Source organism: Dermacentor variabilis, chromosome 9 (assembly GCF_050947875.1).
Source record: "Dermacentor variabilis isolate Ectoservices chromosome 9, ASM5094787v1, whole genome shotgun sequence".
NCBI lineage: Eukaryota > Metazoa > Arthropoda > Arachnida > Ixodida > Ixodidae > Dermacentor > Dermacentor variabilis.
The window spans coordinates 46,381,706-46,405,659 of record NC_134576.1 but is presented as its reverse complement, the minus strand read 5'-3'; the positions used below and the strand labels follow the sequence as shown (position 1 = coordinate 46,405,659).

The following is a 23,954-nucleotide window of genomic DNA, read 5'->3' as shown; positions in this document are numbered from 1 at the left end:
AGGCGTGCCAATATTTTGCATGTGCGAGAAGACCACCATTTTTTCGTGAGCACGTTTTCCTGTTGGCATGTCGTGCACGATGCCGTCCCGTCTCTCGCATATGCTGAACCTTTCCCCGAGCCATTATGCGGGCAACCCACCTGCCGGCAAGTCGGCAGTCAAATCCTCGGGAGCTGCGACGGGGTGGGACACTTTGCCAAAGTCGTGCGGCACGTCTGCTGTCACGGTCACACCCTTCCGACGCTTAGCTTTTGGCAAACTGCACGGAAGGATCCACACAAAACACCATTAATTGGAGACCAATCTCTATGTAACAGTAAAACAGTGCAAAAGACAGACAAAACAAGTACAGTCAAACCTCGTTATAACCATATCGCGGCCAACACAAAAATACCGTTTATTGAATCTGACAGTAGTTGTAAGCATATATTCATTACATGCTGATATTGGCGAGGAACACTTCACACATACTTCAGAATATCCAATAATTTGCGATGTCCATGTTAATTGTACCGAGGTTTAGCTGCAAAGAAATGTGCTGCATCGCTGAAAGGAAAGGTTATATCAACTTTTAAATTACCGTCCCCCTTATATCCTACAGATATAGCAGTATAATTATCACTGTAAGCAATCTTGGGAGGCACAGTGACACAGAAGAACCCACAATAAAACAATCATATGCATATTAATGCAAACAATATATGTAGGCTAGAACAGTCATAATATGAAACACTGGATAAGATATAACATGAAGTTAATAAACTGCTGCAGTCAATGTGAATCAAGGGTGTGGCTCCCATGCGCTGTAATGCTACCAGCAAGCTGGAACATCTCTTTCCAAGATAGGAGCTTAAAGCTGCAAAACAGTCGACTTCCATAATTGAACCTAGTGGATTCGATGAAAGTGCTCGAGTTATCCATGGTGTCGAATTAAGCAACAGGCAGGAAAACAGACCTAAATGTACCACTCATTCATTTAGCAGTACTTGCCCCGACCCACACACATCTCTGAATCGAACACACACTCACTTTTTATGAATTCAAAGTAGAAAACTAATGTACACATGACATTAGAGCTCCTAGTCAAAGTAGACATTGAATGCGCACCCATTTGTGTGGCGAGAATGCAGTGGGCCTCCAATATTGTAAATTAGAAAAAGTTGAAACCTGTAAACTTTACAGAATGAAAATCTATTTACTGAAGGGGGCATGTGGTGCTTGAAATCAACTTTCTTATTTTTTCGTGGATTTCTACGAAAATTGGCAGACTTATCAGCAACGTTTCTGTGATACTATTGTATAAATTTCATAAAGATATCTTTAGAATTTTTTTATGTATAATATTTCTCCTTCTGGTCTTGTTCCGAGGCTGAATCACTTAAAAAATATGATGATTATCGATTGTTAATTGCAGTAAAGTCAAACTGCAAAACCATGAGTGTCATGCCCTGGACAGTACATCCAGGAATACAGGGAAAAAACACGGAATTGAAATAGACCTAGTGGTCACGAAGAAATCAGTGGTACAAGCAAAGCAGGAAGCAAGAAAAGTAATTTTGAGAAAAAGGCTTTCAAAGTTGTACCTTAGATTTTACATTATCGAAAGACACCGGGGTTGTAGTCTTTTGTGTACTTCTCAGTGCGCGGCTTCTCGAGTGCCCTGCCTCTGGTCTGATGTGCCTTGCTTGACTTTTTTTTCCGCAAGACATTCTTTTACGCTGCTCTGCGAAGAGCATGTTGTGCCTACTGCAGTCCAAGTGTTGCACAATACTCAGCATACGTATAAGCGGGCCGCAGCATTGTATCTGCAGACTGCCTCATGGACATTTGTCTCTGTTGCAACCAATGATGCGTTTTTATCATTTGGCAGCAGCAACTATATGACCGAATGAAGGCTTTTGGCAGCATTCTTTTTTCTGAGGAGCTGCATGTCAGAAAGGCGTTGGTACTCGGGCAGCAATGCATCGGCAACATGCTTACAAAGCCAGTACCTGTGAGGAGGTGGAGGCTTCTCTGCTTCTGCAGCATGATGTCGGCACCAACTTTGGGGCCCCTGCGGGCAAAGGTCACGATGGGGGGTCTTCGTCGGTAGATGTTATATGATAATATGCTACCATCACGGCCTTTTGCATGTCTTGAACATTGTCGTCGTCACGCAGAGCCATGCCATAGTAATGTGTAAGTTTTTTTATTAAATCTTGAGTGAGGCCAGCTTTCCCTCCAAGAGGTTCCCCTTTCTTGCCTTTTGTGATCAGAGCACGCAGAGCCATCCCCATACTTTCCTTGACATGATTAGTGCAGTCCTCCTTTATAAAGGGAATAAATCCATAAGTCTTGCCCTGACCGAGTGCTACAGAGGTTCTACTGTCAGCACCACAAACAATGTTCGTATATCGCAAGCCATGTTTGCTAAGGGACCTCCTAATAGAGTCAATGCTGCTTCAACCTCCATTCTGCCAGAGTTCCCATCTGTGTTTTTTTGGCAGATGTGTGATGCTTTCCAATCATCACAGCCTTCATCTCCTTCTTTGGGGCCAAGCGTGCAACCATGGCATCGGTTTGATAGGACCACAGTCGAGCACCGGTCCTGCGAAAAATTCTATTGCAGTGCCAACACCTATGTGGGATGTATGGCCACGTGTTAGCCACGTCCCATCACAAACCACTGTTATGTTTTTATTAAAGGTAGGGTCCATCCCCCTGTAAACATTGTTCACTGCCACTACAGCATCAGAAAAAAAATATTCGCAGCAGCTGTTTCACTGGCAGGTATGAACTCGGCCTTGAGATGTTTCTGAAATGTTTTACGATGCAACCCTCTACGGGAGACATTCATTATTGACCAGAAATCGGTCAAAGCTGTTGCCCCTTTGCCAATACTTTTAACAGCCTGTGCAGCCCTCATATTCACATAAAAAATTTTGCGCCCTTTCGGTGGCAATGGCCACCCCTTCGCGACAGCGCCGCAAAACGCGCACGCCAGTATGATTTGCGCTGCTAATCCATGTCTTCTTCCCAGCTGAACTGAAAGTCCTGGTAGGGATGAGCACTGCTGGCACTTCGATTTGCCGAGAAGCGCGTTCAGGGCAGTCAGTTGAACGACGAGAAACTCCTCCACTTGTTCCGTACCGGCAAGCACCCTCGCCTTCAACCGTCCCTAGTGAAAATCCTGAACTGGGATCTCAAGTGGTTACAACTGGTATTAAGTGGTTTCATCTGGTAATCAACTGGTCCCAGTTGAAATACAACTGGTACTCTACTGGGGAGCAAGTGGTCCCAGTTGGAGGCAAAGTGGTAACCAACTGGTTCCAGTTGGAGGCTGAGTGGAAACCAACTGGTTCCAGTTGGAGCCCAAGTGGAAGTGAACTGGTTCCAGCTATGAGCCAACTGGGCATGTTATTTCCATGTACAGACCAGTTGGCCAGCAACTGGTCCCAGTTGGACCATGTAGAAATCAACTGGCTCGACAGTTAATTGGGCACCAACTGGCCATGAAATTTTCAGGTAATAGACCAGATGAGCAGTAAATGTTCCCAGTTGGCAGCCAAATGGGCGTATCGTATCACAGTTTACATGAAGCAGTTAACCTGTAACTTCACTTTATGAATCTCAAAATGGGTAGTTCTTATTCCTATAATGATAGTAGTATTCTATATGCATCTAGATGGAACTGACACATGCACTATGAAAGTTGCCATTATATGATCTTAGCATATTCAAATTGAGAAAAAGTGCATCTTATTTTATTGTGAAACATAAACTGCGCATTCAAGAATGCGGCTTAAGTTGGAGCCCGTGCTTGACTTTGACGCCTGGCATGAACGTGCCCAGGACGGTCATTGCGTTTCCTCCGGTGCATTCACGACAGGCATAATTTAAATCAAGTCAAACATGGGCTGCAACTTAAGTTGCGTTCTTGAATAGAGGGGCAAGAGGGTGCGAGGTGATGCATCTAATATTTGCAGATGAACCCGCATTGTCAAGGCTTATTGTTTTTCTTCTGCGGGAGCAAGCAAAATAGTAGTACAGGGGGCACAAATATTTTTTCAGTATAATCGAAGGCTAGGTATCTGTCAAATTTCAGAAAGGGCCAGCCCTGTGTCAAGACATACACCTATATGTCTGTCCTTGTATGTGTGCCAACATATCTTTGGTTAGTACGATAATTACAATCTATATTTACAATTCATAAATAGCAACTCCTTCAGTGATTTGCCAAAAATGTTTTATTAGATAGTTTTGTGAGGTTTATATGGAAGCTGTCTACACATTGAGATCGGATGCTTCAGGCTCTTTATTTCATGTTTGAAAGGAAAAAAAGCATGTGATGTGTTAGATGAACAGCCCAAAATTTTTATTTATGTGACTACATTTATCCAAAGGCACATGGGCAGGGGTTACATAATTAAATCCACACAAAAATATACAATGTAAAAGAGACTGTACCTAAATACTGTTCATACATAAGGAACAGATTACCAACACACTGCTTGTTCAATGCAAACATAATATATCAAAGAATAAACACTGACAAAAAAAGGAACTTCTAAGCAAAGAAAAAGAAAATGTTCAAGAAGTGTTTTAGATGGTGTTCTACCACAAATATTCATGTCACTGGTTGTAGTACCAGGTTTCTGCATGCTTCAGGGAAAACGTTATCAGGGGCACAAACATCGCTTCAGGACCTTTGTTTTATTTGTTTATCCTACATGAGAAAAAGAACTATCTTTAATAAGTAAAGCACTGACATTACCATGAAATGCATGTGGGCGGCTTTAGATATGTCCACTTGTCAGAATCAGAATCATGTTTTATTGAGCTGCTAATATGTGTAATAAAATTGAAGATATAGAAGGAGTTCCTTGAGCATAAAGCTGTAGAGGGACATCCTCTCAGGTAGTAGACAAAACAAATTATATTATTACACGGTCAGGACAGGAACAAAAAACAAAAGAAACAATAATACATGAAATACCAATGCAAAATACCGCCGTGAATACACAAACAATACAAAATAATGCCAACAAAGCAAACGTGATCATGCAAAATAAAGTACTCTCTTGTACAAGGGAAGAAAAAATGTATAAACAATAACAGAGAATGCAAGTTCTAGGAGGACATTATAGCACAACCAGGAATCCTGTATTTCCACACAAGATTCAGTCGAAGAGATAGTCTAGAAAAAAGTACAGTGACCTTTGAAATGGTCCTGACAATAAGACAATTCTTTTACATGCAAGTAACAAAGTGGTTCTGAATAGCTTTCAGGGAACAAGTTTATTAGTTTTCACGTTCCATGCCGTAGTGGCATACTCAAGGTAAAAGAGTCGAAACATATAAATTGCAATTCATTTCCTAAGCATGCAGCATGGTTTTAAGGTCACTGATTTTACAATCTTGTTCTAGGTTAATTCTAATGATAGAATTTTATTTCACATTTATGGTCAGCGAAATATTCATGTTGTAGGAAGTAACCACACCAAGAATTATTCAGTTTTCTGTGTTGAGACCTCATAAGCCACAGTAACATGTCTGAAATAAAGTTGAAAAGCGAAATCTCTTCAGCATGCCACCTGGTAACTGCATCTGGCAAACAGCCTGGCAACAAAGTAGTATCGTCTCCCATCATGCTCTATGCACAAACATCCCGATCGGTAATGTCAACAGAGCTTGGGGGACATCACGGGAAGCCCCAGAGCCACAGAACTCGTCAAGTTGATGACATCAATGTCGAAAGGTGCTACAATGTGAAGTTGCCAGCCGCATGGTCTTTAGCGTTGTACTATAAGGATGTTTTCGGAAACTTTTATTAGTGACATTCAAAGATACCAGAGGAAGTAACACTCATTTGTTATTAACATTCAATTTATCCAGAGGAACTGAACAACACAAACATTGTGAGTTTTAAATGGGATGTTGTAGCTAGTTTAAACTTTGCTGAATACTAATTTCCTGAAAACCATGACATTAAATGTTCTAAGCATCACCTCCGCTGACCCGCGGCGGAGGTGAAGCAGGCATTAAGCACTCCCCATATGTGGGCCGATCCCGAAGATAGTGCAATGCCGGGCCGACCTGCGGCGGTGTAGTATGCCATTAAGGGGCCCACATACACAGCTTCGCTGGTCATCCTTCTTCGCAGAGTGGAAGGGCACTTCTGATTTTGTTCTGTAACAATATGTATAAAGCTCATAGCAAGCATACTCACAGATTGTGCTTATATTTAAAGTTATTTCATAAAAAGCGGAATGTAAACAAAAGTTAAGTAAAAAATGTATTACTGGAAACGATTGACGAGATTGCAAAAAAACTGCATTCCATCACGTTCAATCCAAAGGCATGCAGCTGTTTTATTGTCAACCTCTATGACCTTCTCTGGCATGCACTTTTGAACGCTTGAAATGTGTGTTGTGCCAAAAGAGAGAGAACTAACATAGCTCTTCGATACGAAGTAAATTCTCTTTCTGTCGCTGCAGCTCACTGAGACAATATGCTGTATCTTTGCATGCATATTGTTTGGCAGTCGTACAGCTGTGCAGTCGGTTCTGTCAGGCCTTTGGTATTGTTCACTGTGGAACACACGCCCAGAGATACGGACTCTGTCATGTTCCTCAACAGGGCCAGTGATCTGCTGAGGGACCTGTGCCTCGATTAATCTACGAAGAGACACACTGGCAAGCCTTGGCTTGCCTAAAAGCGCTAGCGATTCGTCCTTGCGCATATCCCAGCACACAAAATCTTTCACTTGGCGACTTGCAGTTGCCTTGTATGCACCAACTTTGTTGGCCATTAGGACTCTGCTCATCACTTGATGAGGCACGCCCTTTGCAGAAGTAATCAATTTTTTAATCTTTCCTATTGCTGCTTCAAAAACAAAGCAAGAGTGTGCCCAAAGTGGCCCTTGCATCGTAGCACTTTTCGCAAGATGTAGCAATAAATGCACATTTGATGTCATTTCTTTTTTGGAATAAAGGAATTGAACACCAACAACAAATTGCACAAGGCATTCTGTGCTCTGCCTTATGTCTTCAGCTGAGACAGTATCTGCAAGAAGAAGGTACACTGCTTTTACCAGCAGGCTGAAGTGCTTCATGTACTTGCCTGGCAACATTCCGTCAACACACACAAGGCTGAAATACAAAAGCCACTGCTGCCACTCACTTGCCTTCCAAAACTTTCTCAGCTGAACAGATCTCGGCAGGCGTGTGATGCACTGTGGCGGCTTTATGGCACACAGCCTTTGATCAATTGTCGTAACACATTGAGGTGATCCAATATAATACGGAGCCCCAACACCAGACAACCACAACTCCATAAACTGGCGTGTCACTCCAAGCAAAACACAATGCATGTAGTCAGGGGTGAAGCCCCACACAATATCGAATCCCAACAAGTTTATCAGTGGGGATGGCCCCTTCACTCCCCGAACATTCACTCCGCTTCTGTGAGCTTCAGCCATGTCCTCAATCATTCCTTCTTTAGTCCTGTCGGGCACAGCTGTGGTGCTGACAGGATACTTGACTGTTCCTGCCAAATAAATATAAAGGAAATAAATTAAGTACAAAACTAACCGGTAGGCAAATAAACCTTTCCTGCAATGAATAATACATATTCCAACTTGTATTAATATTCCTGAATACATGTGACACTCCCAACAGCCACGTCAGTGCATGCTGATGTGAAGTTCCCATTAAGCTTTCAAAAAGTTTGTACAAGTAAAAAAAAAAAAAGAAAGGCTGCAGCCTTTCTTTTTTTTTTTTTACTTGTATTTACACTGACCTTTGGTATTTACACTGACTTTTACTTGAGGCAAAACTACTTCGCAAAAAGAATGCTCAAAACACAAGTTTGTGTAGAGGAAATAAGAATGCAGAAACCAAATTACAGTGGCAAACTAGTGATGGTAAAACCAATAGACACATTAAAATGCAGTCAGCTAAATGTTTTTGTATAAAAGTGAGTTTGCTTACCTTCAATGCACTTGCCAGGGTGCAAACACCAGCCACACCCAAAGTATCCATTATACTGGACCGTGTTCTGCATCAGAGCCCTGGCTGGGGCATCAGCCGTACCAGTGAAACAGTAGACCTGTAAAGACCGGAAAAGGAAAATAAGGTCTTTGATGTAAAAATGAGAAGCTGTCATATGGTTTTCAAATGGTGCACTTTCAATTGCAATTGAGCCCAGTTGGGATAGAATTTCTCGGTCAAGATCGGGTCCTTTGCGCAAGCTGCGTGAGGATGCCAACTGTGGTCCAGAATTTCTATCCGAATCGGGCTCAATAGCGATTGCAAGTGGCCGTGTGACACTGGTATATTACACTTGGTTCAAAAGCTTATGTGCTGACAATTGGTCTTTTGACAACAATAACATTATTCATTGGAATAACCTAACTAAAAAAAAATTGCAATTCAATTTTGCGACTCACCTTAAAAATAAAAAGTTATTTTGTAGGTTGGTTAGTTTTTGACATGTTATACAGCAGTCAAAATCAGATTACACAAATGGCGCTTCCAAAAAGAAAAAGAAAGCTAGTGCAACAATAAGTATTTTCAATCCCATCGTCCTTACACTTTTTAAATGTGTTTCTTCATTTTTTGGTTGTGGAATTGTGCGGAGGGATAGATGATGTGCCTTTACATTTTCTAGATGAAACTTACAAAAACAAATAGAAGGAATTACTCACTTTTGAGTGAAAGGTCTCTCCGTCACACGTCCAGTTGATGCCAGTCTCGGCGAGAGAGTCCATTTGCTTGGAAAATGCCTCCAGCACCAATGTCATATCTGGATGGCACTGGCCGTACCACAGCATGGCAACTGTAACATTTTTGGACCGCAATCCTGGAGGCAACTCATTAACTATCGTCTGAACGGGCCATATTGAAAACTTTGACGAGTTGAAAACCGGACTTCCATCAGAGTTGATCGTCATGGTCAAGTCCATAGCACCGAGACCGAGATCCTTGCGTTGCTGCTGATACAAACTTCCGTCTGTAATGTCTGCCATGAAGGCGGCCTCTGAACGATGTGACAGTACATCTAAAGAGTTTTTCAGCGCCCTGGAATTTTTTTCAGATGACAGAATTGAAGCGATCTGCTGCCCCATGGGAAGACTGACAAAGAAACTTCCTTGCGCCGTAAGGGTATCTCCTGTATACAGCTGTTTGCACTGCGCACATGTTGCTTTCATTTCTTTCCTTTTCTTGAGGTCTCCGTCACATTCGCCAAGAAGGCACACACATTCAGGACAGTAGAAATGAAAGACCATGCTTTCAGTCGAGATCCCCGCAAACTTCTTGAAAAGGAACTTTGTGTCTGGGAGATCGTTTCTTTTCAGTAAAAAACTGACTAGCTTCATCAAGTGCGCTACTTGTGTCCACGATAAATCAAAGTTGACCGCAAAGTCCATGACTAGGGTCACGATGTCTTCTGCCGATAAATCAGAGCTTAGACTAGGAAATGACTGGAAGCCGTTATCTTCACCTTCACGATTTTCATTTGCGTTCTGTGCATGGCGTTCCTCGTGGACGCTCTGCCCAAAATCTTCGCACTCGTCGACTTCCTCGTTTGACCAGTCGTTCACGGAAACTGTTGAATTCCCAGCGGGTTCTTCAGCAGCAGGAACACCGTCCGATATCACGCTTTGCACTTCGCTGGTGTTCGGCACGGGGCGAGACGCCCTGTACCACGTTGATCTCGGCAGCTCGTTCCCTTCAAATAATGGCTCTAAATAGAGCTTGCGCCGCTTAGACATGACGGCGGAACAGGCTAAAATTCGCACTGCGATATAAACTTTTCGAACTAATTAAAAAAAAGAGACGAAGTGTGCGCTTGAGCTAAAATATTTGAGGCCACAACTTGCAAACACGTGCATAGGCGCAAACGTCTTAAGATCTGGATTGCGTCGGCTATGAAGCAGCTATGAAACAAAAGCGACTAAACAGCATTATATGTTTTTATTTTGATACCGAGCAACAAATCTGCGTTAAAAATTTTCACTCACTTAGGCCACCTCTTTGATAATGTTATCACTGCATATTCAGTTTGTGCGCGTAAACAAATTCAGATCTCTTGGTCGGATGGCTGTGCATGGCTGAGCTGAGCCATCCACAATCCACGCCGTTCTAGTCGTCTCCAGTCGGTAGTGTGCAGCACGCATTTTAGCACGTTGTGTAGTACATGTGAGTTGTTTCAATATGTATGCCCTAGTTCGGTTCCTGGATCACGACCATATGCATGACACTCGCCGGTATGTCGTTCGAGTGGATGACATCCGCGATTTTCATCCGGAGCACGAGACAGATTTCGACAGCAAGACAGTGTATGTTGTACACTGGGAGGACCAAGTTGATAGCGACAACACTGGAGATTATCGGGCTCAGATACTTCGACTTGGAGGTAAGTGGAATCGTGTCTGCCCTGATCGATGAGTTAGTCTAATATTCGCACGTACACTTTCAGCCACAGAGAAAGAAACTCGAGAAGCACCAAAGAGAATACACATTCCTAAAATGACGATCGATGAGGACTTCAATGATGAAGAAGCTGTACTGCCTAAAAAGGCCACTGTAAGTGCACGTGTTCGATCGCAAGTCTTTTGTCCCGTCTTTATTTTCTATTTCTTTTAACTGCTGATTTATGAAATAGATATTATCTAAGTGTTTGGAGCATGTGTATTCTAAAATTTGCAGGGAGCAAGAAACAAAAAAACTGTTGTCAACCGGACTGCAGCCAAGAAAGACCGGTATGAACAAATACTGAAAAAGCAGATGAATCAGGCTCTCCCGAAAATCTCGGAACAAACTGTGAGCATACTAGCAAATACTTGTTACTCACTTTTTTTTCCCCACTTTGAAGCTTCAGTGAAGCACAAAAAAAAATTTTTTTTTTATGCAGCGGAAAAGACGGGTGAGTTCGTCTTCAAGCTCGGACGACTCCCTCATATCGAGGGCAGAATTAGAAGAAGAAAAGAAGAAAACTCATTTTTGGAAAGAAAGGTGCATGGAGCTGCGACAAGATAATATGTTCCTTCAAGAACAAGTCAGATCGCAGCAGGTGCTGCTCAATTCAAAATTTTTGAGGTGTAAGTACAACGTACATAGTCTTCCTTGTTAATACATAAACTCAGAAAGTTCTTTATATGTTTATGTCAGTCTGTTCATTCCAATCATGTATGTCTCTTGAATATTTGTTAAACATTTTAACAGTTGATGACCTGCAGCACAGTAGACAGGCTGAAACCTCAGCTGTAGAAACTGCCGTAAAGAAGACGACGGCCAAGACCAACCTCGGTGCATATTGATTTTTCTTGCATATATATGTATATGTATGTATATATATATATATACACATATATATATACATATACACACACACACATACATACATACATATGGAGGGTTGTTTTTTAGACTATATACAGAATTGACAGTCACCTGAGGTAGCTCAATTGCAGTACTCCTTGAACTAGATTAACTGAAGTGGCAGACATTACTTGCATGAGAAATCAAAGAGCATAATAATACATTACTTAACAATAATAACTAATTAACTTTTAAAAATTACTTCAAAACACAGCAATTTACTAATTGTAGCCAGTAAGTTAGCAAAGCATATCCACTTGGAACAAATTGTAAGGATCACGCACATTTCAAGATGTGTGCCATGAAACTTGTGATAAGAATGCACTTTTGTTCCACTTTCTTAACAAAGGTCATTTTACGCAATGAAACAAAAGTAACTGAGGCGTCCATGTACTTTGTCATTTGTCACACTTTGGGAGTGAATATGTCGAAACTGACACCATTCCGAAAATTTGTTTCAAGGACATGTATCTTATGAACTACCAGCTTCAATTTGTAAATTTCAATATGCGTCATAATAGCAATCAATTAGACAATTTGATTGGTAACTTTTTGTGAATAGGCTGATTGTTAATTGTCATTTCAATTTCTCATGCAAGGAATTTTCAGACGTTTTTACTAGTCCAGCTCAATCACTAGAATTATGTTACCTGCTACAAGTAATTTTCAGCAATTATTTATAGTAAAGAAAAGGCACCCGGTATGAATATCAAGGGAAAGGTTTATTCAAGTTTTCGGTGCTTTTTAATATTTTCTCGCAGTACTAGTGGCAAAAAGAAATAAGGCTTCTCTATCTTAAAGTTGCAAATTTGTATGAAAACTGTGTGTCTTGCAAATAGATCTTATTTAATTTTGCATGCTTACATGAAGTGGAATGTTGCATGTGAATGATCTTATTTAATTTTGCATGCTTACATGAAGTGGAATGTTGCATGTGAATGAAATTGAAAGAGGCTACACCATTTTCTTAATACAGCCCTTGGAACTGAACCTCCCGCTGACAAAGATAAAGAAATGGCCATGCGAAGTACGACACCCTTGGTACAGAGTAAGTTGAAGGATGTATGTGTTGCTATGGGCATGAGAGCTAAATTCTGGCATTTCCATACTTAATTACAGCGACTGACAGTCTGCACTCAAAAAGGCCCATTGACGGTAAGGTTTCATTTGTGAATTCCATTTCTTACGTGTGATAACAATATGAATTATTGACTTACAGCCTTCATAGAGGAACCAGCTTCAGCAATAACTGGTGAGTTACTGGCATGCTTATGTGCAGCATTTGTTGTAAGCATGAACTTTTCCTCTTTCCTTATGCACAGCAAGTGGAGCTGGTGACGAACCATCTGTGACAGGTAGCCATGTTTGCATGTTTCAATTGTAGGAAAGTTCTAGCACTGCACCCTTCACAAATGTTGTAAATGTTTTTCAGGGGAGGACTTCGCATATTTGTGTGATGGCTCTGTAAGTATATATTTTGCATCTAATCTGGGAAGTTCTAGCACCCTATGATCAAAACAAGCAGGCTTACTCTACCAAACCTTCTTTACATCCAGCTTAAAAGCACATATTTTGTCACAGTACTTGTTTAATCCCAATGACAAGGTGTTATTATTTTTGTGGGCTATGCCTGCTCGCTAATGAAACAGGTATAGTAACGTCGTCAAAGCAGGTGCCTGCAGAACATCTCTAAGCTGCATCTATCACTTACCGGTGTGCAGCATCTTGGCATGCTGCCAATGAACATGGCACAAAACTGAGAAATTCAAGCTAAGAAAAGCTAACATAAATTTGTGAAATGTGCTGTAAAATAAATGTAGCTATACAGTACAGGTAATCTGCTGGCTTGTAGAGAGTGCAGGCCGCTTGTATTGGAATACTTGCATCTATCATTTTTAGTAGCTAGACATTATGAACACACCTTGGTGTAATGCACTTGCAACAAGCTTAAAGATACCTAAATTCTAATTAGCACTAGTAACATTGCTAGTGCAACTTAGCACTAGTAACATTGTTACTAGTGCTAAGTTGCACATTTTGCATAGTGTCTTCCAATAGCAGTATCATAGAAAGATGTTGCTTCACTCTTATTGATTTTTTACAGTTTCATCTTCAGAGAGGCATTTGCCTGACCTCAATACAGGCTAAGAGAATACTTAGTCATAAGAAGCCCACATTAGTGGTGAAGGAAACCGCCCAGGCCATATGGTCGCAAAAGGTTTTGGCGGCACGCAGCGTCAAGGGGGGCGTAGCTCCAAGGAAAAAGAACCTTGGCGAGCTTCCAAAGCCTGCGTTGACACCTGAGAAAGTCAACATTGTTGAAGGTTTGTCTGCTGTGTATATCTCATATAAATTGATATGGCTGTTATGAAACACGCATGTAACAATTGTTACTTATTTTGCAGCAACCCTGTCCCACTGGTCACGGGTAAACAACATCGATGCATCAGCAGCAGCTGCAAACTTAACTAATATACTGTCGGAAAAAATTCAAGATTGTATCAAAGCAGAGAGACGAAGAGGAATGTTTCCTTGAAGCAATGACGACCATGCTAAGTCAAGGCAGAGAACCGACACCCTAGTCACTCAACTGTGATAATAAAGTTATTTTTTCTACGTGGAGTCCTTTAGAGTGTCTGAAGTGCTAGGATGACCATTATTCGCAAGTTCAAGATCATTTGAGCTAGCTGGAGTAGATGGACATTCTGGCACAGAGGGGGGCTGGTTCTGGGACTACGACCAGCTGGCAACTGGTCCCAGATCCCAACTGGTCCCAGATGCCAACTGGTCCCAGATGCCAACTGGTCCCAGGTCGCAACTGGTCCCAGTTACTGACTGGGAATGTGTTCCTTAAACCAGTTGAACTGGAACCAGTTGCACGCCAGTTAAATAGCAGTTAGAAATTTTCACCTGGGGTCAGTTCCATTTTCCACGCGGTCGCCGACAGCGAACTCAGTTTTGCTTGCACTTTCGCGGCGACCTCCCGGGATGCTTCGGCCGATACAAAACGCGGCTCCAGGTGCGCCTGAATGGTGCCACCCGTATTTGTAGACGGCGCAGCAACATCGTGCGAAGTGCCAAGACGATAATATCGGACACATTCGAGGCGCGATCGCTGGATGCATCCGACGATGTGGAACGCGGCACGACAAGCTCGGCGGTGCCACTGCTGCTCGCACGAGATGTTTCGCCCGCGTAAGAAGCACTGCGACTCTTCAACATCGTCGACACAAGAAGGTATCCGACCTCGTGTGAAGTGCTCGGCGGCGGCTCCCGAACGGCATCATCGGCACGTGCGCGTATGCATCCTGTCCGCATGTGGAGTCCTTGGCTGCGCGTCTGTGACTTCTGCGCTATGCTGCACAGTACTAGCTGCCACGCGACGTTGAAGCAGTCTTTTTCACTGTCGTCGATTTTCGCTTACGAGTGCCGTAAGCATGCGCTGTCTTGTACTTCAGAGGTCGCCGACCACTGGTCACCAGTAAACTTCCGAAACTACGCCCCACAAGCACTGATGGATGCGTCGATACGATGTGGCCAGAGTGGCGTATCACAACACAAACCAGCTTCCGAAACTATGCTCCTCACGCACCGACGGCGAGCTGATATGTACGCAGGCGCATGCCACAACACAAGTCAGCTACGTTCCGCAAGAACTGGCGATCCGAGGAGGCGCTTGTCACTTGTAGAGTCCGCTGCCGACACTATGCTCCGCACTACGTGCTCACAAACAATGCGAAGCGACTGTCAGACGCGTGCGAGCCACGGGCGTTATCCGATATAAGCTTCTGAAACTATACGCCGCACATACAGACGAACATCGCGCGCGGCGGCGGCGTAGCAGAAGACGCGCACCGCCAACGAGACCAATGGCGAAGCTCCAATTGGCCACGTGACGGACGTGGCCAATCGTAGGCGTCGGGACGGCCTTGAATCATTTGCTTTTTTGTGCGCTTCCTTCTTAATGGAGGAGGTGGCTGGCGCGGCAAATTTAAAGAAGGAGAAATGCGCTTTGTAACATTAAAATTCAAACAGCGCTAAACGACAGGACCAGAATGAGGAGGAGACAAACACGGCGCTGTTTGTTTGTGTTTGTCTCCTCCTCATTCTGGTCCTGTCGTTTAGCGCTGTTTGAATTTTAATGTTACCATGCGACACCAACTCGCCCAATCCGCTGCCCTTCTGCAGAAATGCGCTTTCCAACACGGGCAAAATGGCGTCGCTCGGCTGCGCCGTTGCGGAGATGTCGTGGCTTGAAAAATGCCGTTGTTTCGCGATTTCCGCGGAATTTTTTCGTCACGTTCGCTGCTACAAAATTTTTTTGAGCACTTCTACGCCGTTTTCAGTGTTCATATTTTGGAATCGGATAAAAAAAGAGTTATAGAAACGGAATATGTGCTTTTCAAGAAATCTATTTTTTGGTCATTTTTCGCGATACGAAAGCTGCGTCCCCTCTTAATGTCTACTATCATCACTTTATCGCTGCCTATAAAGAAGCACAACAGGTCCTCCGTACAGTTTATAGCGCATTTGATATTCTCCAATTATGAAACAACTCCGCAACAACGGATGGTAGCCCATGCCTAGATTGATCAGCACTTCGCTAGTTCCTCCTGTGATGCATGCAATTGTCCGGAATGCCAAAAACATGTGCCGCGACTTCTCACTGCTAGCTTAACACGTAAAAAACTTAAGATTCGAACGTGTTTTTGTAGTAAATGTGAAAGCGACGCGTCATCGTGATCACATTGTGCGAGAACTCGTTTTGTCACAATCTAATAAGGTTGCAATCTTCTGATGGCAATGGCGATGACGCTGGCAAGGCTGGCTTCGATGGTAGGCTGTTCCGAACGCTGTTTAGGATTTGGTTTCGCAGTGAATTGCATCACCCAAGAACATTTTCCAGGAAGTTTTCTCAGGAAGGGAAAAAAAAAAGATTCACAATAGAATCGGATAAAAACTGCAATAATTTATTGTGAGGCACCACCTTGGCTTTGAGAATTTTCTGGAGCAGGCAGTAAACAGGCATTTTTGATGGGAAACGATGTGCGTTCAATGCATTTACTGTATCTTAAGTGCTCCAAAGATTGACGTTGCTGCTACTGTAGTCACCAATGTAGTCGCTAAAGCACAAGGCTGCGGGATCCAATCCCAGCCACGGCAGCCGCATTTCGATGGGGGCGAAATGCAAAAACAACTGCGTGCTTAGATTTAGGTGCACATTAAAGAACCTCAGGTGGTCCAAATTATTCCTTCACTACGGTGTGCCTCATAATCAGATCGTGGGTTTAGATCGTAAAACCCCATAATTTTTTTACCACTGCAGTCACCATCGGGGTCGGGTGCGTCCGTGATGACTAACCAGGCAAGTTCGAATTAACTGGCAACGGTCAATCTCAGGAGCAAGATAACAAGGGTTTGGTTGGGCACCAGCTGGAACATTTAGTTGGGATTGCAGAGAAAAAGTGAATAAACCGGAGTCAAATTAACAGAAGTCTACTGTATAACCAAACAGGGCTCTACACAATGGCAAAGGCAATAATACACTAATGTCTGCATCCCACCAAATCTATAAATAGGAAAGTTAAACCTTGGTGTAATGAAGTCGGTAAAATAGGCACTTTGTACTGTTATATCGAAATTTTATGTTGAAATTTGATCATAACTTTATGGAAGTAAGTATGGTGAGACATACTTGCTGCAAAATTAAGCACACACACAAAAGAAAGACACATACATGATGGTGCAGGCGGAATTATCCAAACCTGAACAGATCTCACTCGTTGACAGTGAACACTCGCTGTCACAACGCTGGCTCGATGAAGAGCGCGAACAGAAGGGAGGGAATGCTGTCTATGGCCTCTCCATTTAACACGTCTACGAAGCTTGAGATTACGTTCCCTACAGCACGTACTTGATTACATTACCGTGCTCCTACTCCTCCTGCCCCTCGCGCACGTGGCAAGACAGCACGCATCAAGCCACTGTCCTCGGCTCACCCTCGCCCCTACAACACACGTCGTGCAAGCACTGTAGAATCCTACCGCACCTGGACTTTATACAGGGCATAACAGCAAGAGGGTCTTGCGTTCTGCACTAAAACCACTACTCGTCTTTATCAGACGCTGCTCTGCTCTGGCTGCCACCTCGTCAGGGCGCTCATCACACAACATTTCCGAGCCCGTCATGTAAATTCTTGTGACAGGTTGCTCGGCGCTACAAAAAGATTGATGTGCGCCTACGAATGGTGTTAAGAACAAAGGGCCACCATACGTTGTTTCACAAAGATGGTAGCCGCGAACAACAGTCACCCACAAGAGGCACTATGCTGATGAACGATTTCATCTTTGCTGTGCAAGTTCTGTCTTGCTTGATGTGCAGCTTGTACTACAAGGCCCCAGATCGACTACTCAATGTACAATATTCTGGCGCACTGCTTGAGCTCCAATATATCATCGTGGGATCGCAACTGTGTCATCGAGTGGCCCTTTATGCCTGTCATCGTGGCTTTAGTGCATGTGCCAACGCCAGTGATGTTGATTGACATGGAATTGTGCGTGGCTATAAGAAGTTCTATCCCGCCAATCTCGTCCAGTGGGCCACACGGCAGCACAGGAGGCCCTATGCTGACCAACTCTTATCTTCACTGTGCAAATTTGTGCTTACTTACGTCCAGTGGGCCACACGGTAGCACAGGAGGCCCTATGCTGACAAACTCTTTTATCTTCACTGTGCAAATTTGTGCTTACTTACCAGCACCTTGCTATCGTAGCGATAAACGTTTTCTGCTACTGCTGCCTTACCCATTTGATGTTAAAAATGTCTTTTTGTGCATTTGTTCACTTCAAATTATTTTGCTATAATGTGGTGATATTGAATCAAACCCCGGCCCGAAAGAACACGACCCCTTGATCAAGCTGCTTACGGGGCAAAATGAAATGACTGCCTTAATCAATAACATTATTTCACAGCAAGGGAAGCTGGAAACGGCCATGGCTTGTCTGGCTGAGAGAATCGGTGGCGTAAAGGCCCAGATAATGCTTATGAATTAAATGAAAGCAGAAGTAAATTAACCAAGAGCAGCCGTATGTGAACTTCAGAATATAAATGCGTTAATAGTGAACAAAGTTGACGCTCTGGAAAACAGAAGCTAAAGAAACAACTTTATTGGATATGGCTTAGAAGAAGAGGCAACTGAAACATCAGACAGCCTCATAATTATGGTCAAAAAGAAACTTTTTCAAGAAAAACTAAGCATTACTGTTGGCGGCTCGGTAAAAGAAAGGATAATGGGCATCCTTTAATCGTTAAGCTGATAGACACTTGGGAGAAGGTGACAATACTGAAGGTGTGTTCCAAACTCAAGAGAACAACTACTTCAGTGACTGAGGACTGTTCTTGCGAATGATTTTTCTTCTGATTAATATTGTACTGCACAAAAGCAAGGAAATTAATCAATTCTCGTGTGTGCATTGCATTAAAATTAGGTAACTGCTTCAGTGAACTGTTGTGTGTGTACGCTATATCACTACTTTGTTTTTGAGTTGTGATCTACAAATATTGTTCTTATTTCATGTTTATTGTTGATAATTCTACATTGCAAAAGCTGATGTCTCAGTATTTTTTTCTTTAGTTTTTTCTATTTTTCTATTTCTAGTCTTGTTTATTAGCATTGATGTAACCGCTACAGCTTGGGCCCCAAATAGGGACTGCAGTATATGTAAATAAATAAATGAATGAATTAATTAATAAAAGTGTGTGACAGTCAGAAAGATTTACGGCTTAGCTCATCACAGGAAAGGTCAAATGGAGCAAAAGTCAGATTGGTGTTAGATAAAAGGAGCCTTGATGGCACTATGTATGGCTGGAACGAAGGGGGCATCATTAAAGAATTTTAAAGAAAGACAGATGACCTCTTGAGGAAAATAGCCTGAGCTATACGGTGTCGAACACGAACTGTTGCAGCACAGTTAACAAAGCTGTACAGTTGGACACAATCTTTGTACACAACCTAGATATCATTATGTTCACAGAGAGATGGTTCAGGAAGGACGTGTTTGAACGGGAACTTGTGCCACTGGGATATAATGTGTTCCAGAAGAATCGTGACAGGAGAGGAGGAGGAGGAGTTGCCATGTTGTGTAAGAGCTCATTACATCTACAGGAATTGCCAGAGGTTGAACGTTGTGGGGATGCGTGACTCTCACGCCTCCCTTGAGATCTAGTTTTCCCGCATGGCTCGTCTCCTGCAGGGCGGCTTCGCCCGCCGCGTGGCCTGGCGCCCGCGGCGGTTGGAGTGGTACAAGCGCGGTGCGAGAGATGGCGCGAGCGTCGCGCCGCTGCGGGGTTACTCGGGCGCCGGGAGACAAGGCGCTCTGTCGCTCTTGGGGTCGAGACAGCAAGCAGCACGGACGTGCCGTGCCGCGCGTGGAGCGACCCTCTTTCCCGGCGGGTCGGCTAACGGCGAGGACGTCCCGCGCGCCGACCCATGCTTCTGCGAGACCGCCTCGCGTGGCCGCCTTCGAACGCGCCACGATTCACGTGACCATACACGCGAAGGACCAGGCGTTGGGATCCAGCATGGGGCGAACATATTCGCTCGCTTCCGGTCGCGGTGAGTCAGACTTCTAGATTTGTCGCGCGCCCATCGGCATGTTTTGTGGATAGCAACTCGGCTAGCAGGCACTGATCTATGAAAGGTGCAATAAATGCCCTTGTGATTGTTTGCACAACTGTGTAGTTGTTCCTTTGTCCCAAGAGTACGGGTGTGAGAGACCCCACAACGTGTGGAAAGCGTTTTTTTTTGCAACATACGCACTAATAATATCAGGTACACTCTGGGTGTAGTTCACAGACCACCCAATTCATCTTCGGTTGTGCAAGAGAAACTTAAAGGTATTATACACTGTCATCTAAAACCAAAAGACAAGTTGGTCTTCGGGGGTGACTTCAACCTGCCAAACATAAACTGGACAACTTTTTCATCATGTTCCTCGCAAATAATTGAAAATGACATGTTAGGACATTCTTTTTGATTTCAATTTCTGCAGATTGCTAATGATGCTACTAGAATTCCAAATGGCATGACATCTATTCTTGACCTTTATTTTGCAACTGGGAATATAAGAAAGGTGCCACTTGTAACATACTGAATGGTATATCAGATCATAAAGCCATTTTGTTGACATTAGACGGTGAATCACCAAAACAAGGTCAAGTGCTTCTCTAACTTTTCTAAAACTGACATTGGATGGTGAATCACCAAACCAACAAGGTCAAGTGTTTTTGTAACTTTTCTAAAACAAAAAATGGAGCTATTATTGATGTTCTCTCACTTCACTTCAACGACCTTAAAGATAGTTCTTGCAACATCAATGAGTTATGGTCATTGGACACATATTGTCCATGACTGTACGCAACGATTTGAGCATACAATATCTAAAAAGCTCAGAAACATAATCCTTGGATTTCATGAGAAACGTTGCGATTGCAGAAAGAACTGAAACATTTGAAAAAAAGAATGTCTGAAGGAGACACTTCATGAAATTTGGCGCTAAAGATAAGTAAACTATCGAAAGAACCAAAACGGCAAATCATTAGAGCTAAGGAAAGCTAGTATAATAAAAACTTGCAATAATTATTAAAAAATCCCCTGAAAACATATAGAGGTTGATTAGTTTGGGAAACAGTTCTTAGGAGTATACTTTAGCTGGACGGCAAGTGTGTTAACGACAACCACGCTGCTTGTTCTGCATTTAATGCTCATTTCAAAAGTGTTTCCATGCAGGACAACGATTGTCTTTCACCCTTTGTTATTTCTGCTCCTTCTATACCTGATTGTATAATTTCCGAGGAGGGTGTTTTCAACTTACTGCTGAACCTTGATATTACGAAGCTGCTGGGACCAGCCAACATCCCAAATGCCATTTTCAAATGCTATGCTGAGTGGTGTTCAAAATATTTGTCTGTGTTGCTCACTCGGTCCCTTGATCAAGGTGCTTTACCCGGTGACTGGAGGACTGCCTCAGACACACCTTTGCTTAAGACAGGAGACAAAACGTTCATTCGAAATTATCTGGCTATCACATTACCGTCAACACCCTGTAAAATTTAATAGCATATACCGTATTTACTCGAAGCTAACGCGCACCTTCTTTCCGATAAAACGGGTCCAAAAATTGCGTGCACGTTAGAATCGAATATGACCCTAAATCCGCATTACCATATCGCCATCGGCATTCAAAAAATGGCTGCTTCTAGCCTAGCTGTCGTAGCTTCCTCCATGTGCATACCTCCACGCTGTATGTGTAACCAGGCGCTGGTGTAACCTAGTCCACCGCCTGTCTTCCTGTTTTCTGCATTTATTCAATCAGCATGGAAGCACCGACTGCGAAGACACGCCAAGTCCACCATGAAGCCACATTTAAAAGGAAAGTTATCATGTGTGCAGAGACGGACAGAAATCGGGTTGCCATCACAGGCGTTCGGAGTTCCCGAAACTTGCGTGCGGGACTGCCGCAAGCAGGAGGAGAACATTTTCGCCAGCAAAGCAACAAGGAAGGGTTTCAGTGGACTGAAGCAGGGCCGCTTCACCGAAATAGAAGAGTTGCTCGTGGAATACGTGCAAGAGCAGCGAGCGGCACAGCGGCCAGTGACGACCGATCTGCTCAAAGTACGGGCGATGCAGTTAGCCCTGCAGAAAGGGCTAATGCAGAGTTACTTCAAGGCGAATAGGTGCTGGCTATCAAATTTTATGCAAAGAAAAAGCTTTTCTCTTCGAAGGCGGACAGGGATGTGCCAAAAATTGCCCGAAGAATATAAAGAGAAACTGCACATTTTTCAGCAGTAAATTTTGAAGTTGCGCCACAGAAACGGGCACCACTTCGGACAGACTGGAAATTCCGATCAGACACCGCTCTACTTTGACATGCCTGCCACCACAACCGTTGAAAAGATGGAGGCCAAAGCAAGCGTGCGTTTTGTTTTCCAGCCACGAAAAAACTAGAGTCACGGCAATGCTTTGCTGCATTGCGGATGGGCACAAGCTGCCCATCCGCATATGGTCAGTAGCTGCCACGAATTCACGCCCGCCAATAAAATGAAGCGTGCCTCGCTGCTGGACTTTGCTGGATGGGTGAAAGATGCATGGTGCACGATCCCATCTGCCGCGGTCAATGAGGCCTTTAAGAAGCGTGGGATTTCGAATGCCATGGATGGCACCGAGGATCAAATGCTTTGGTTTGTTGGTAGCGATAAGGAGTTGTTTGATAGCGACGACGAGTGATATCTATTGCCCCACATGACACATAGCGGCACAGTGAAAACCTTGGCAGCAAGGTGCGCCGCTTCCATTTGTGTTTTTATTCGTCACAACTTTAGTGTATAGGGAATAAATCTGTTTTTCCAAATGAGAGAAAATAGTATTTCTAAAGCATAACTGCGAGTCGGCCTAGTTGGAACAGATTCACTTTTTAAAAACTTTTTGTGCGCAAACAAACAGGAACAAAGAAGAGGAGCACAGTATTGGACTCTTTTTTTTTTTGGTCATGGAAAACGGGTGCACGTTACAATCGAGGTTCTCATTTTTTAATTATTTTGGTCACGGAAAATGGGTGCATATTAAAATTGAGGGCACGCAAGAAACGAGTAAATATGGTAAGTATGATACTTAACTTTGGCAGTGCTGCATTTTTTGGCCTAAAGATAAAACGTGCAAAAAGGATCATTAAAGAATATGCAAGTTTGTGCCTGTGTATGCATGCGTGAGGTGCACACACGCCTTTGTTTCTGTGTCGCATGTGCATTTTTTTACAGTTTGGGATAAATCACAGTCCTTTGTTTCTAGCATGAACAGGAGGTCCCAATTCAGCTTTTACTATTGGACCTCCTTCTGTATACCTATATCTGTGAAGTATGTTTACATAATAATAAAAATTGATTGGTTGACTGATTGATAGCACTGTACTAAATGAAGGCTTGCCTCGTAATGCAAGAAAGCGTGCTATACATAATGCCACTTTACTATTGCTTTACTTTACTATGCCACGATTTACTATACAGAACCGCAGGAGGTCCAGCTCACTTAATGTTTTCTGAGGTGTTCGACACAATGCTAGGTGCTGAGAATTTCTCGAGTCCTGTTTGGGCCACGAAATCAACTGTAGTTTTGTCTATGAGACAATATCTTTACCATAAATGTAGGTGCACAATTCCAGCCGTGACACTGCTGAGCTGACAACCATATTTGCTGCCAATCACGCTAAAGACGAGCATCAAACACGAAGGATGGAAAAGATCTAAGAGGAAGCGTCACGTGAGCGATTACCTTAAGCATAGGCATAAAACTACAGCCTGTGCTCGTAACAACAGACTTTCGGATATAACGAACCATATTACACTGTTTATTCTAGCTATTTTATTAATGCAACGAAGTTCGCTTTTAATAGACCGCGCTACAACAGACTATTGGCTACAACAGACGAAATTAGTGGCAAGTTGTGCCAAAATCAGGTTTATAAAATGGACTTTTGCCGTTTCGACATGGGCTGACAACCGACTTGTGAGGGTCAGCCGATGATTGTGGCTCAATAT

The 23,954-nt window shown here is 43.3% G+C and overlaps 3 protein-coding genes across 4 annotated transcripts in view; 1 reads left to right on the top strand and 2 right to left on the bottom strand.

Moving 5' to 3' along the window:
- Window positions 1-23,954, bottom strand: part of LOC142592657 (uncharacterized) — a 148,420-nt gene that overhangs the window by 100,115 nt on the left and 24,351 nt on the right. For both annotated transcript variants that reach the window (XR_012830760.1, XM_075704224.1), the window contains exon 6: window positions 141-259. Coding sequence is in view for 1 of the 2 variants with exons in the window: in XM_075704224.1 (XP_075560339.1) it covers window positions 141-259 (119 nt within the window). In the remaining variant the exon portion in view is untranslated. The remainder of the gene's footprint in view (window positions 1-140; window positions 260-23,954) is intronic.
- On the bottom strand, window positions 4,331-10,152 carry LOC142592655 (uncharacterized). The gene is made up of 3 exons (XM_075704222.1): window positions 8,687-10,152; window positions 7,971-8,088; window positions 4,331-7,527 (listed from the first exon to the last, which is right to left on the bottom strand). Exons 1-3 carry the CDS (start codon window positions 9,752-9,754, stop codon window positions 6,278-6,280), a joined length of 2,436 nt encoding a protein of 811 aa, XP_075560337.1. The 5' UTR covers window positions 9,755-10,152; the 3' UTR covers window positions 4,331-6,277.
- Window positions 10,197-13,985, top strand: LOC142592656 (uncharacterized). The gene is made up of 12 exons (XM_075704223.1): window positions 10,197-10,398; window positions 10,462-10,568; window positions 10,692-10,805; window positions 10,897-11,083; window positions 11,208-11,291; window positions 12,340-12,411; window positions 12,483-12,518; window positions 12,583-12,615; window positions 12,686-12,718; window positions 12,796-12,827; window positions 13,468-13,687; window positions 13,769-13,985. The coding sequence occupies exons 1-12, from the start codon at window positions 10,197-10,199 to the stop codon at window positions 13,897-13,899; spliced, it is 1,251 nt and encodes a 416-aa protein (XP_075560338.1). The 3' UTR covers window positions 13,900-13,985.